General features: G+C 44.4%; 1 protein-coding gene across 1 annotated transcript; it reads left to right on the top strand.

Moving 5' to 3' along the window:
- The first annotated feature begins 563 nt into the window (after nt 1-563).
- LOC132869685 (protein NYNRIN-like) lies at nt 564-3,377 on the top strand. Its single transcript, XM_060902992.1, has 2 exons — nt 564-1,845; nt 3,289-3,377. Exons 1-2 carry the CDS (start codon nt 888-890, stop codon nt 3,375-3,377), a joined length of 1,047 nt encoding a protein of 348 aa, XP_060758975.1. The 5' UTR covers nt 564-887.
- Nucleotides 3,378-16,276: the final 12,899 nt, after the last annotated feature.

A 16,276-nucleotide genomic window follows, 5' to 3' on the forward strand; every position in this document is an offset into this window, starting at 1 on the left:
CGTCGGCTGCTCTTGCCCTCACCTCCCTTTCTCTTCCTCATAATCTTCTTAATGCTGCTTGTGCCGTTACCCACCTCACACCCTCTCTTTCTGACCTTCCAGCTTCTCTTTGGGCGGAACATAAGGACGAGGTGGGCTTTGTTAACTGTACCCCTTACGAGGCGGTCATTAAACACTCTTCGCCAGTATATGTAAAACAGTACCCCCTTTCCCCAGCTAAACTGTCTGGCATTGATGATGTTCTGTGTTCTCTCCTAGAGCAAGGTGTGGTTGTTCCCTGTGTCAGCCCTTATAACACCCCAGTGAATCCGGTGCAGAAGCCCAACGGCACGTGGCGTTTCACCCAGGATTTGCGTAAGATTAATGAGTTAATTATCCCAGTCGCCCCATTAGTTCCAGACGTTCCCTCTCTTATGGCCTCGATTCCGTGTGAACATGCGTTTTTCTCTGTGATTGACCTCTGTTCTGCCTTTTTCAGCGTCCCTGTGGGCTGTGAGACGCAGCCCCTGTTCGCTTTTACGCACAGGGGAAAGCAGTACACATGGACCAGGTTACCCCAAGGATATGTCGATTCCCCCGCGGTTTTTACAGCCGTAGTGAGGGACGCCTTGGCCGGTTTGTGCCTCCCCTCGGGCTCCTCCGTGCTCCAGTACGCGGATGATCTTCTGGTAACGGCGGAGGACGAGGACATTTGCGCTACAGCTACACTTGCTCTCCTCTCCCTTCTGGCGCAAGAAGGTTTCAAGGTCTCACGAACTAAGCTTCAGTTCTGCCTCCCCACTGTTCGATATCTGGGTCACGATCTCTCCCAGGGCTCCCGCAGGCTCAGCCCCGAGCGTGTGCAGGTCATCCTAGACACTCAGGTGCCTGCCACGAAACACGCCCTCATGGCTTTTCTGGGACTTATCAATTACTGCCGCCAGTGGATTCCTGACTGTTCCACCTATGACAAGTGTCTGCGCTCTGCAATTCTGCACTCGGACCCTTTGACTCAGCCCTTGGTGTGGTCTGATGAAATGCTGACGGCCTTCAGGGCCCTGAAGCAGGCTTTATGCTCGGCCCCTGCTCTCGGACTTCCGAATTACCGTTTGCCGTTTCATTTATATGTGTGCAACCAGCAGGGAACTGCGTCTGGGGTTTTGGCGCAGGAGCACGGGGGGGGTATGCGGCCTTGTGCGTTCCTCTCTAAAACTCTTGATTCTGTGGCACAGGGTCTCCCTGCTTGCCTCAGGGCGGTGGCTGCATGTGCTGTCATGGTCACGGACGCTGAACGGCTGGTTTTGTCTCACCCGCTCGTTCTCCACACCTCACATGATGTAGTGCACGTTTTAAAGAACCTCAGTACCCAGCATTTATCTGCGCAGCGTCGCTCTGGATACGAGTCTATTCTTTTGGCCACCGAAAACCTTACTGTTAAGCCCTCCTCCTCCTTTGATTCTCTCGCGCACGCGCTTCAGCGCCTCCTCAATTCGCAGGATGATTTTCTTCCTTCTGAAACACACGACTGCATTTCTAGCATTCTTTTCGAGACAAGTATCCGCCCCGACTTACGCTCCACCCCGTTACTTTCAGGTGATTCGCTGTTTGTGGACGGCTCGTGCTCACGCCCCTCTGACGGCGTTTTCGTGTGTGGTTATTCTGTGTGCCGCCTTCCTGATGAAACTGTTGAAGCTTTTTCTCTTCCTTTCTCCTCGGCTCAGGCTGCCGAACTATACGCTCTAACCCGTGCATGTGTTATTGCCCAGGACACAGACGTCACTATCTACACTGATTCACGCTACGCTTTCGGCGTTGCTCATGACTTTGGTCGGATTTGGGCTTCGCGTGGGTTCACCACTGCAGACGGTAAGCCCATTTCTCATTCTTCGCTTGTTACTGATCTTATTACAGCGTGTCTTCTCCCGCGCTCTTTAGCCATTGTTAAGACTCGTGCTCATTGTATTGGGGACTCTTTTGAGATCAGGGGAAACTCTCTCGCCGATCGCATTGCCAAAGCCGCGGCTGCCTCCGGTGTTTTTCCGCCTTCGCTTACTCTCTCCCTGGTCTCATCCAGCCGTATGATTAGTGCCGTTCTTCCGGACATTGACTTGATCTCCCTCCAGGCCTCCGCTTCGGCCTCAGACAACCATTTCTGGGACTCATGCGGCGCGCAGCCGTCTGACGGCGTTCGGATCGATGCTCAGGGCCGTCTTTGTTTACCTCGTCACTGTACTCCCTTTCTCGTCCGCGAGTTTCATGGTCCCACTCACCGCGGCCGAAGAGGGGTAGTGGAGGATTTATCCAAAATATTTTGTATTGACAAAATACACACTGATGTACATCACATTCTAGACAGATGTTTAACGTGCGCCCAGAATAATCCATCTAAACCAGGCGCGGTACATCAGCACCTTCCCATACCTGACACGCCGTTCCAGGAATGGCAGATTGACTTTACTCACATGCCAAAACAGGGCCCCTTTAAGTATCTCTTGGTCATGGTCGACAAATTTTCACGATGGGTGGAGGCTTTCCCTTGCGGGAAAGAAGACGCTCGCACGGCGGTAAACAAATTGACGCAAGAAATCATTCCGCGTTATGGTCTCCCGGTAGGGATAGACTCTGACAAAGGTACGCCGTTCACCTCTAAGGTGACACAAGAACTGTGTAAAGACTTAAAGATCCATTGGCGTTTCCACATCCCGTACCATCCACAATCCTCCGGCATTGTGGAGCGCGCAAACAGAACAATCAAGGGTAAGCTGCGTAAAGCCATGCAAGAAGCTGGTACTAAAAATTGGGTACAAGTTTTGCCTTTAGTTCTCGCTGACATGCGAATGACCGCTCAAGTGGCCCTCGACAACCTGTCTCCGTACGAGCTCGTGATGGGCCGGCCTTTTCCTACACCCTGGCGCAGAGGTATGCAGGCTATAGGAACGAGTGATCTTGATGTACATCTCAGTGAGTACGCCGTGGGTCTCATGCGGGTGTTGGATGAGTACTGGACGAGACTAAATTCCAAAAAGCCTCCCATTCCTGAGGCACCCACTCACCCCTTTGAGGTAGGGGATAAAGTGTTGGTAAAGAAATTCGCTAAATTAGGCACTCCTCTAGAGGAACCACCCTACAGTGAACCCACGGATGTGCTCGCTGTAACTCGAACGGCTGTACTAACTGACCTTTTTCCACAGTGGATTCATGCCAGTCGAATAAAGAAGGCTCCAATGTAATAGAAATCTATATTGTTGATGCTTAACAGGTTTTTGTGTTTCAGAAAGTTGCTGTGACAATAGCTGACGGCCTTTTCAGGGATCCCCTTTCCAGCATCCGGAGTGATCCGGTTTCGGCTGATCTACAAAGAGGGGATGGTCGGTGCGTCCCGCAGACTTCTGAACTGAGGAATCTGGAAGACACGTGAGCCTGGGCTACCTTCAATCATCTACATCCCGTGGACACAGAAAGAACAAAAGTCAGTGACCAGTATGACTTTCCTTCTGGTATTGGTCTTAGCGCTTGGAGCAGGGAATCCCGCTCAAGCCAGCCACGAGGACAACGTTTTTTGGCAATTTGCCAACTGGACTGCTAAACAACATACTAATGAATCATGTTATGTCTGTCATTTAATGCCTGTGAGCTCAGCATCTGTGTCTCTCGCTCCTAGGTCGCAGAACGGCTCGTTTGGCGCCTTACAACAGTTAGCTCGCTCATGTTTAACTTTGGTGTGTCTGGGAGGGTATACAGTTAATCAAACACACACTCATTCCGAATTCTCTAACCACTCGCAGGTAAAAGGCTTGCACAATTGTCACAAGAACACGTTGAATAACCTAACTGATTGCTTAAAATCTATACGAACGATGCGGAAGTTTTGGATTCCAGAAATGTTTCGACCTCAAGGGTTCTCGGCTCAGGTACCACCAAAATTTGTGTTCCCAGTGTGTGTAGAACGACAGGGAAATACGAACTTTTCATTAGGACTGCTCTCCCGACAGCATTGTGGAACAATCCTGGATGAGTATAATTCTTCGAGTACATATGAAGCCTATCTTCAAAATGCCACATGTACATCTTCCCGGAACTGCTCTGTCATTGCCCCCGACATAGTAGGCACCGACCCGTTAGGCGATGATTGGTATTGGGTCTGCGGGACAAGAGTTTATCTCTCCCTTCCATTTATGTGGAACGGACGTTGTGGTCTAACACAATTTAAAAGCAAAATCATGATTGTCTTGCCATCAGGTAAGTCTCCGGGACGTCCGCGCACCAGGCGTTCTGTAAGCGACGATTCCTTCCCGCCGCCCGAACATCAATTAGAAAGCAAATGGAATAAATTCTGGCAATCATTAGTTCCCCAATACGGTCTAACCCAGGTCTGGAATCAACTGGAAGTGACTCACTATCGTCTGGCTACCTTCGTTAACGCCACTAACGCCGCCATAGAAGGCATCCGGGTCGAGTTAACAGCATTGCGCTTAATGACTACTCAAAATCGCATGGCCCTGGACATTTTCCTCGCCAAGGAGGGTGGTGTCTGTGCTATGGTAGATGATTCATGCTGCACTTTCGTCCCCGCTAATGATGATCCGAGTTTAGGTGACATTACACGTCAGCTAGAAAAAATGCGACAAGTAGCCCATGATTTAAAAATGGACGAGCAGGCCAGCTCTACTTGGGGCTGGGGGTGGCTGCATGTCCTCTTTGGGGGACTGGCCCCATACATCTCTATGATTATTCCTGTACTGGTGATTGGTCTTCTCGTTTGCATATGTGGCCCTTTTCTGTTTCGTTGCTGTATGGATAGGATCTACAATATGATGGTTGCGCACTCTGGTTACACCCCTATGTCTGCCAATACATTAGAGTTTAAACTGTAGTTATACTCTGTAAACAAAGTATAAAAGAGGGGATTGTAAGATTGTATGTGTGTTCTCGTGCATAGCTGTACTGAACTTATGACCTGTTCACATCCTGGTAAACGTGCATAGCCGCGAGAACATACTTTTTTGCTTTTCTCTGTACCTTCTAGTTTCACTGAAACCACATTCCTGGACCCTCCTGTTCTAGGGGGTGTACATTCTGCTCTTTCATGTATAATAAAACAACTCCTTATTTGGTGAGTTCACCTTGTGCCCTCGGGCCTCTACTTATCTTGTCACGCAAGCTTCTGATGTATATAAACCCTGCTCTTTCTATGTATCACTGAGCAGTGCATGAATAAACCAGACTGATTTAATTCGTGTGGTTCGTTCCCTCCCTGCTCCAGAGCGCTCTTACGTCAACGCATCTGAACTGAGACAGACACAGGTTCTAACAACAGTATAAGATTATCTACTTGCTACATACTGTATATATTGGTTCCTCTGGCTCAAGTTTTCTAGCTGTCTATTTCTTTGTGACTATAATCGTTTGAGTAGGGTGCGCACATCCAAAAACTCTTTACAGGTGCCAGACAAAAATGTCAGACAATAAAAGAAAATAGGTCTGCACACTGCTGGATACGCTCCAAAAAATAAACTTTATTTAATTAAAACAAGCAACGTTTCGATCACCCTGGATCTTCATCAGGCATATGGGTAACAGGAAGAGGCTGTGGCCTATATCACATGACCCTACTCTACACCCACCCAGGCAAGGCACCCAAAGGTGCCAATCAATTAGACAGACAGGTGTCTTAACCTGTACCAGTCATACAAAAGGCAAAACCAAAAAACATTTGCAAGTTTGAAAGATTAAAAAGATGTGAATATAGTACACCAACATATAAAATACATATCACGTGAAAATCAATTACAAAAAAGGTTTTAAATCAAAATACATATTCATTCCCTTAGGTGCAATAGTGTTCAAGGTATATATATAAAAAGCCTCGCGTCTTAAAAGGAGATTATCAACATCACCCCCACGTCTAGGTGTAGCAACATGTTCAATGCCAATATATTGAAGGGTTGCGAGATTGTGCTTAAACGTGTTAAAATGGACAGCTACAGGGTTCTTCTCATCATTCAACCGTATGTTGCTTCTATGCTCTGCGATGCGCGTTTTTAGACACCTTGTTGTTTTGCCTATATAGGCTAATCCGCAGGGACATTTAATCATATAAATTACATTTCGTGTATTACACAAAATAACGCCTTTTATTTTAAAAGGCTTCCCAGTGTGCGGGTGACTGAAAGAATTACATTTGCGCGTAAAATTACATTGCGCACAATTTCCGCACCTATAGTTGCCATCAGGAAGGGGAGGGAATCTCCGTGCGCGGTCTGGTGGTTGGTCGGCCTTAACGACAAGGTTGCGTATATTGAATGAACGCTTGTATACAAAACGTGGGGGCTGTCTAAAAGAGGCATCGCTGAGGGTAGGGTCTGAGCTAAGGATGGACCAATGTCTCCTCACTATCTCTTCAAAACGCTTGCTCAGTGGCGAGTACTGCGTAATGCAGGATAGCCTATTATCAAGGGCCCTGTGTCTTTTTCTATTAAGACACGTCTCTTGGTCGATGTTGTGGAACCTCTCTACTGCATTATTAATCCAATGTTCAGAGTACTCGCGCTCCCTAAAGCGCTCGGACATAGCACTACATTGCCTTGTGTAGTCTAGGTCAGAGCTGCAAATGCGACGTATCCTATTAAACTGACTGATAGGTAGATTCCGCTTTAAAGTGGTGGGATGATAACTTTTGCCATGTAAAAGTGTATTTCCATCCGTAGGTTTTTTTTATAAAGGTCCGTTTTTAACCTACTACCATCTACGGATATCAAGAGGTCCAAGAAGCTGATTTGTTCTTTATTAAAAACACCAGTAAATTTCAGATTTTCATTTCTCTCATTTAAAAAGTTCTGAAAATCAACTAGCTCAGTTTCTGTGCCTCTCCACACCACAATAATGTCATCAATATATCTCCTATAAAAGAGAATTTTATCATAAAATGGGTTGACAGCTTGGTTTAAAACCACATTATGTTCAAAATGACCCACATACAGATTTGCATAATTGGTAGCCATAGTGCTCCCCATAGCAGTCCCTCTAATCTGCAAAAAGAAATCATTTTTAAACATGAAAAAATTTTTTGTCAACACAATCTCAGTCAAACGTTTGATACATTCCACGCTGGGTGTTCTATTTTCATGATGTGAACTCAAGAAAAAGTCCACTGCGTTAATGCCACCGTCATGAGTAATATTGGTATATAATGATTCAACATCGAAAGTGGCCAACAAGACACAGGGCCCTTGATAATAGGCTATCCTGCATTACGCAGTACTCGCCACTGAGCAAGCGTTTTGAAGAGATAGTGAGGAGACATTGGTCCATCCTTAGCTCAGACCCTACCCTCAGCGATGCCTCTTTTAGACAGCCCCCACGTTTTGTATACAAGCGTTCATTCAATATACGCAACCTTGTCGTTAAGGCCGACCAACCACCAGACCGCGCACGGAGATTCCCTCCCCTTCCTGATGGCAACTATAGGTGCGGAAATTGCGCGCAATGTAATTTTACGCGCAAATGTAATTCTTTCAATCACCCGCACACTGGGAAGCCTTTTAAAATAAAAGGCGTTATTTTGTGTAATACACGAAATGTAATTTATATGATTAAATGTCCCTGCGGATTAGCCTATATAGGCAAAACAACAAGGTGTCTAAAAACGCGCATCGCAGAGCATAGAAGCAACATACGGTTGAATGATGAGAAGAACCCTGTAGCTGTCCATTTTAACACGTTTAAGCACAATCTCGCAACCCTTCAATATATTGGCATTGAACATGTTGCTACACCTAGACGTGGGGGTGATGTTGATAATCTCCTTTTAAGACGCGAGGCTTTTTATATATATACCTTGAACACTATTGCACCTAAGGGAATGAATATGTATTTTGATTTAAAACCTTTTTTGTAATTGATTTTCACGTGATATGTATTTTATATGTTGGTGTACTATATTCACATCTTTTTAATCTTTCAAACTTGCAAATGTTTTTTGGTTTTGCCTTTTGTATGACTGGTACAGGTTAAGACACCTGTCTGTCTAATTGATTGGCACCTTTGGGTGCCTTGCCTGGGTGGGTGTAGAGTAGGGTCATGTGATATAGGCCACAGCCTCTTCCTGTTACCCATATGCCTGATGAAGATCCAGGGTGATCGAAACGTTGCTTGTTTTAATTAAATAAAGTTTATTTTTTGGAGCGTATCCAGCAGTGTGCAGACCTATTTTCTTTTATTTCTTTGTGACTCTCTACACTTTCCTCTGTCTATCTTAGTATCACCATTCCACATTTTTAAGCATTTTCCTCTAAATTTCTCACTGTAAAAGTACTACACTAGGTATAATGTCACCGGTGCAGTACACTATGCCTGTATATTTTCTCCAAGAAAGTGAAATTTAAGTAAAATACCTTAAACTTCAAGTTAAGGACTTTAAGAGCCACCTATGAGGTTACATTTAACTTTTTTTTTTTTAACCTACAAAAAATGTACCTGTGGAGTAGCCATTTTTTTTATAGGATATGGCTGTATCTGAATACTCAGACTTCCATACTATTAATATGCAAAAAGCAGGGAGTCCAAATACTCAGTAGGTTTTTAATAGTAGTTGAACAGTACCTGGATGATCTACTACATCTGTAGTATGCAAACATACCACACTATGCTATACTACACTATCCCATAATTCAGCTGGAGCCTCCAAATAACCCGAGAAGAATTCCCCCTAGGGAAAATAGAAGGTAAATGGCTGCAACAAGAACAAAAATAGTCAAAGTCCCTTCCACGCCAGGATCTGGTCTTCCCAGGCAGTCTCCTGTCCCAGTACTAACCAGATCTTTTGAGCCGTATGGGTGCTGCACCGATCTCCGTTTCCATAGCCCTTGGCCTCTTGCCTATACAGCTAGGGTTACAGTGGGGGGTTGGTCCTCTGGTAACCACAAGAATTTGACTTCCTTACTTGCATCTGTATTGAGGTATTTCACCCACGTGACCAAGTCATGTGATGCTGCCATTTTGGACGGCACGGCTCGAATCAGTTTGAATGCGAGGAAGGCGACAAACGAAAAACATAAAAGAAAAAGGAGCGAGATGCAGAAAACACCTTCACTATCCAGCAACGTAGGGCATTTACAGGGCGAGCAGAGGGAGAGGTATTTGCAAAAATTGAGGTTAGCAGGCTTAGAGAACGACGTTTACCTGCTTCCACCAGGATTGTTCACTGACGTACGGAAGTACACGAAGCCCTCGTCTTTACCTGACTTCGGCCCACATGATCTGTATACCTATGTCGTTAAAAACCCATCGCCATACACAGGTATTGATCTGAAAGCGTATAAGAGTTTGGATACCTACAAATATTTTGTGTCAGGCTGGGTAACATGCCTACATCAGTGGGTTGTCTTATTACAGCTAAGGTTTGTTCACATTTTCATTTACTTTCGGTCCTCAGGATAAACAAAATGTTATTAAATGTCATTGAAATAACTTCTTAGTCTGTTGAGACATGGCCCGTTATAAATTTGCTGTTACCAGACAATGACCAAGAACTGTATTATTAGGGTCAGTGTAGTTGTAGCAGTGTATTAGCAACTAGCTGTTAGCACTAGCTAATGTCAACAACATCATAGCTGGTATGTTACTGTAGCAATGTTTACGTTCAGTCATTTGGATGACTGTTAAAACCTTTCAGTCTCAAGTTTTTCCTTTACTTGGATTTACTAGTTTACTGAGCTAGCGCGCTCGGGCAAGCTGGTGGCACACTAGCTCAGTAAACTAGTAAATCCAGTAAAGGAAAAACTTGAGACTGAAAGGTTTTAACAGTCATCCAAATGACTGAACGTAAACATTGCAACAGTAACATACCAGCTACTGTTGTTGACATTAGCTAGCTTGACGTTCAAAATGGCGGACACCAGGGCGTCACGTGACCCTGCGACGTCAGGTGAAATACCTCAATTGCAGTGTGCCTTGCCAGATGGTAGTAGGTACCATTTTTATGATGGTCTTTGGTATGACCTGACAACAAGTAGAACTCGTAATCTCCCGGTCAAGAGTCAGACACGCTAACGACTAGGCCAACTCATAGTAAATGGCTGCAATAGTATACAAATATATTAGGAATTGTTTAAACATTTGTACCATTGCAGAAATATATATTTTTATAAGCAACACCGGTATGCTTGGAATATTTGTATTTCCAACATGTAGTGTGTTATACAGTGATATGCCAAAAAAGAGAGCGAGAGAGAGAGAGAGAGAGAGAGAGAGAGAGTGTTATACGTCACCCTAGACACTGACAATCTGCTGTATTATACATCACACCTCTGGTTACGAAACGCCAGCACACTGTATATAAACACACACTGGCATGGCTTCATGCTGGCTTTGTATGGTTCACGAAAAAGAACCAAAACTGGAATATTGAGGTGTCTTCTTTACGGCAGTATTGTGGAATATCTGTGTAAAAAGGGCTATAGCTTAAGAAGCTCAAACTATACAATTGAACTGAATATTAAAATTGTAATCTCATCTCATCTCATTATCTCTCGCCGCTTTATCCTGTTCTACAGGGTCGCAGGCAAGCTGGAGCCTATCCCAGCTGACTACGGGCGAAAGGCGGGGTACACCCTGGACAAGTCGCCAGGTCATCACAGGGCTGACACATAGACACAGACAACCATTCACACCTACGGTCAATTTAGAGTCACCAGTTAACCTAACCTGCATGTCTTTGGACTGTGGGGGAAACCGGAGCACCCGGAGGAAACCCACGCGGAAAATTGTAATCTTACATCATATTTTCATGATTTTAATGACAACAAAAACTGATAATACACATATGTGTCAAGTCAAAGTCCCTTCCACGCCAGGATCTGGTCTTCCCAGGCAGTCTCCTGTCCCAGTACTAACCAGCTCTTTGAGGTATATGGGTATGGCACCAATGTCCATTTCCATAGCCCTTGGCCTCTTGCCTATACAGCTAGGGTTACAGTAGGCCATTAGTCCTCTGGTAACCACAAGAGTTTGACTTCCCTACTTGCATCTGTATTGCAGCGTGCCTTGCCAGATGGCAGTCGGTACCATTTTTATGATGACCATAGAACTCACAATCTCCCGGTTGAGAGGTGGACACACTAACCACTAGGCCAACTTGTGGTCACAGATATGTGTGGGTGCACTTTAAATGCAGTAACTTATTTTTTTTTTTCCGCGGGTTGTTTCAGATCCTACAAGTTTGAGAATGAACAGAGAACAGAAGTATTTGGTGCTGCTCTCTTATCGATTCCCTCTTCAAAGCCTTGTTTAAAAAGTTGCCAGGTCCTTTGGAATATTTTACACCTTTGCAACAGTGTTGTTTGCCTCATATCTCAAGGGTCTGGATGTAGAACACATGCTGTGGATAAGTGAACACACCATGTGCAAAAGCATGAGTGTGTGGGTTTGAGAGCAAGAAAAAAAAAAAGATGCAGATAATGTATGAAACTGTATCATGATGCAATGCATAATGGGACAGCAGCATAAAGGTGAGACAGATGTAAAGAGGTGACGAAACGAGAAAAGTAGAGCTGGTGAGAGTAAACACATTTTGCAAGTGAAATATTACAAAACCCACAAGGAAAGAACTAAGCACTCTCTTTCTCTCTCTCTTTAGTAATTGCTTCTACATGATTGCAGGCAGTATGTAGAAGAAGTGCCTTTGTGGAGAGTTTAGTAAGTAGTGTCTAAATGAGGTGTGTGTGTGTGTGTGCGTCTGTGTGTGTGGTACGACTGAAATGGCCAGTGGTGCAGATGGAGGTGCCATTAACCACCATTAGCTCCTCACTACAAGAGCCCTTTACCTTCACACAATTACTTTAGAGAAGAAAAAGAAAAAAAATGATTCTGGAGCCTCATCTAAGTTCATATAGAGTGAGCACAAAAATTAAACAAATCTCTCCAAATTTTCCATTTTAGCAGAGGGAAAGGTCATGACAGCCAAAATGGCAGCTCAGGCTCTAGTGTGATGAATTAAAGCCCTAATGGAAGCTATAGTATAAAGTGTGTGGAGAGAGAGTGTGTAGAGTGGTGTGTGGAGTGTGTGGCCTACATACCCATAGACATAATCGGAATGACTGTTAGCCTCACACTCTAATGGACGACACAGCTGTCAATCAAGAGGTCACATGTGGGTGGGGTCAAGCCCGAAAGGACACAAATGGCTCTCCAATGGACTTGCTTTGATGTTTTAAAGTAAAAGAACATTTTACACACACACACAAACACACACACACACACACACACACACACACATTTTGAATTATCAAAAGTTATTTTGGATAAGTGAATTTGATAGGTACTTCTTCTTCTGCTAGCCTCTGATAACACTTCAACAAAACTCTAACAATGAGTACCACAGTTGCCTTTCCTGAACCTTATCCACAACACGAAGCTCATGACAAACTTCTAAAAAATCCGACATCTATCGCTAATTCTGGCTTTACCCTTTGGTATGGCTTTACCAAGCTATAACATTCTGAATACTTAACATTTATCATGAGTTTCACTAGTTTATTTTTTCTGCATCTGTAAGCCTTCAAGTACATAAACTTAGCACTTTTATTTATATGAAAAATCTCAGCTGCCATAATTCGATGTGTGAGGGAGAGCAGCATTTTCTAATACATTTCCGATCTATTTTAAGGTATGACATTTAAAAGGAACATGATGCTTTTAGAAGCATGAAGACAGCAAGACAGCCAGCATGATCCTTAGTAATAAAACAGCTTGCGAAAGGAGGTCTATTTTACAAAATCTCCTCAAATTTCTCCAAAGAAATGGTGCCTTTTACAGTTTTCTTGATTACACACAATATAGAGTGTCTAGATGTGAAAATGAAAAGCAGTCTTGTCAAACACTGAGAGTAAGGGAGGAAGATGCAAGTAGACTCTGCTACATTGCCCCGAGGTGTGAATGAGTGTGTGAATATGTGTGCGCACGGTGCTCTGTGATGTACTAGTGTCCCATCCGGAGTGAATTCTCCCCAGTATACACCCAGTGTTCCCAGGATAGGCTCCATACCCACCACTGAGGTGCTTTGTGTCTTCTATAAAGTGAGAAATGTATGGTGGATATTTAACAATTATGCCACGAAATCGAGTCGTACATGAGCTGATAGACGACGAAGTATGTAGCACTGAGTTGGCTATAAGCCATGTATGACGAGATTGAGTGGAATAACTGTTTTATTCCACATTCACTGGATTTTGATAAACAGAGCATTTTTATTTTATTTTTTGCAAATTTGATAAATAAAAACTTTATACAAAACATCTGACAAAATCATTTCCACTTAGAATGTAAACAAACCGGCAAACTGACAGTAGTAATTTGTGAAAAATGTTGTTAAAATAATTCTTGAAAAATGAAAAAAATATATATGTTCTTACCATCAAATACTTTTATTCCATATTTTGTTGCTTTTTTGTATTTTTGGGGGTTTGGGTTTCAAGTAGACTTTATTTCTTCGTTGGTTGGTTCAGCAACACACACCACCATTTAGTTTTTCTCTACTTATGGTATCCTTGACTTGCAAGTGATCTCATCTCATTATCTCTAGCCGCTTTATCCTGTTCTACAGGGTCGCAGGCAAGCTGGAGCCTATCCCAGCTGACTACGGGCGAAAGGCGGGGTACACCCTGGACAAGTCGCCAGGTCATCACAGGGCTGACACATAGACATATGGCCCTTTTCCACTACCCTTTTTCAGCTCACTTCAGCTCGCTTCAGCTCACTTCAGCCCGACACGGCTCGCGTTTCGACTACCAAAAACCAGCACGACTCAGCTCGTTTCAGCCCTGCTTAGCCCCTAAAACTCGCACCGTTTTGGAGTGGGGCTGAAGCGAGCCAAACCGTGCCGAGTGAGGCTGGGGGCGTGAGCGGACACTCCCCTGTGCACTGATTGGTGAGGAGGAGTGTCCTCACATGCCCACACACGCCCCGCGAGCACGCTGGGATCTGTAAACACCGCAAACCCGGAAGAAGAATAATTACGAATTACGAGAATTTCTGAAGCCTTATGCGCCTCGCCTCATCTATACGCTCTTGCCAGTATCTGTTGGCGTTGTCGGTGACAACAAGCCACAGCACCAAGACCAGCAACACTAACGACTCCATGTCCTCCATGTTTATTGTTTACTATTCGGGTCGTGAGACTACTGCTTAAAAGATCACTGAATCAGTGACATACAGAGCATCGTGGACGAGTTCGCGGAGCGCAAGGCTCGTCGTATGCCCTTCAAATAATGCGCGCAGTAGGCTATTGATGTTTTATTATGAGCCATGTACAGTATGTCGCCTAATGTTTTTTTGTTTCTGAGTTACATGTTCGTTTGAAGGACTTAATGTACAAAATAACATAGTTGCACCCCGTAGTGTTGAAATTGGTAAACACAGTGCATTCAGTGAGGTTTGCACCGCCCTCCTTTTATTTCTGACTCTTCCTGTCACCGTTGCAACCTCTGAGCGCTCATTCGTATGCCCTTCAAATAATGTGCGCAGTATAGGCTATTGATGTTTTATTATGAGCCATGTACAGTATCCTAATGTTTTTTGTTTCTGAGTTACATGTTCGTTTGAAGGACTTGATGTACTAAATAACATAGTTGCACCCAGTAGTGTTGAAATTGGTAAACACCGCAGTTGCGGACATTTTGTAGCCTAAAATGATGTTATGATAAGCTTTAATAAAGGACCCGGTCATTTGCCCCGCCCCCGGCCCGGCTCTGACTTGTTCCGCCACTGTCACTGATGTCACTGTTTGCGCTGCTTAACGACATCACGTGACGTCCACCCACTTTCGCTAACTCCACCCAATGTGTCCACCCACTTCCAGCCAGCATGGTTCAGCGCGGTTGTAGTCGAAATGCAACTCCAACAGCCCCGCTCAGCTCGACTCAGCACGGCACGGCTCAGCCGCGTTTGTAGTGGAAAAGCGGCAATAGACAACCATTCACACTCACATTCACACCTACGGTCAATTTAGAGTCACCAGTTAACCTAACCTGCATGTCTTTGGACTGTGGGGGAAACCGGAGCACCCGGAGGAAACCCACGCAGACACGGGGAGAACATGCAAACTCCACACAGAAAGGCCCTCACCGGCCACGGGGCTTGAACCCAGAACCTTCTTGCTGTGAGGCGACAGCGCTAACCACTACACCACCGTGCCGCCCACACTTGCAAGTGATGTCAAAACAAAATAGAAAACCAGATGTCGGCCATGTTGGTGGATATACAAATGCGGGGTCAAGTGACATTTCATACAAAACACGGTCACACATGTGCAACTCTCTTTGTTTTTCCACTGCTTTAAGCATTCTTTTAGCTATGCCATATCTTTGTGCTGTATATGGTTGTGGTTACAATAGTACTCGTGACCGTGGCACATTCCGATTTTTTCAAATTCCGTCCGGGATTCTGAAAGAGGGTGAGGAAACTCCTGAGGCTTAGTAGGGAGAGAAGACGAGCACGGCTGAACAACATCGGAAGGGCTGATCGAACAGAGGCTAAAACCAAAACAGCTCGTGTTTGCAGTAATCGTTTTATCTCAGGTGAGATTCAAAAGCTTTCTCGATAATATCATGGAAGAATTTTATTACGTGTTGCTAGAATTTTGCTATAAAATGAGAGTTCTCTTGTCATGTTTCACTCAGTCATTGTTATAATTTTAGCACATGCATTACCATTTCGCTTCTAGGAGCGCCAGCAAAATTATACAATAGAAACAATCCAGATTGGGCACCCACTCAGAAAATGGGCTACGTTTCGTCCAAGGTCAGACTTGATTCTTTGACAGCCAAACCGGATAGAACACGATATCTGGGTATTTGATGGTCATTAGAAGCATCTTATCTTGAGAAAAGTCTGACGTTTTAAAATAATATGGGTCAAAACCACACATATCTATCTTCTCTTCGTATCAAATCTTTGCTCAACTGTTCAAATCATGGTAATACTGAGAAAATTCAGCATTGTTTACAGACACACTTTCAGCGGCTGCCATCCTAGTTGCTTTGTATATCCACCATCATGGCGGACGCTCATGAGATAGCACATTTTGATCACGTGGTTACAAATCATCTATATGTGCTGATAGCCCAGTAGTAGAGTAGCCAATCAGAGCGTGCGATTGCTCATATCCACTGAATGTGGATAGGATAATAGTCTGATATACTTTATCTGCAGTGTAGATGTCTCTCACTGTATGGGGAATATAACCACTGATCTACTGCATTTTCCTCAGATTCCTCGGTGAATAATCCTCCTACTCATCTTG

Source organism: Neoarius graeffei, chromosome 21 (genome assembly GCF_027579695.1).
Source record: "Neoarius graeffei isolate fNeoGra1 chromosome 21, fNeoGra1.pri, whole genome shotgun sequence".
Classification (NCBI taxonomy): domain Eukaryota; kingdom Metazoa; phylum Chordata; class Actinopteri; order Siluriformes; family Ariidae; genus Neoarius; species Neoarius graeffei.

What these genes read in the sequence shown, in the direction of transcription:
- LOC132869685 (XM_060902992.1), top strand. Translation starts at nt 888, where the DNA reads ATGGCTTTTCTGGGACTTATCAATTACTGCCGCCAGTGGATTCCTGAC. An exon ending in TGGGTTCACCACTGCAGACG is followed by an intron (nt 1,846 to 3,288) that starts GTAAGCCCATTT and finishes CGGCCTTTTCAG; the next exon opens with GGATCCCCTTTCCAGCATCC.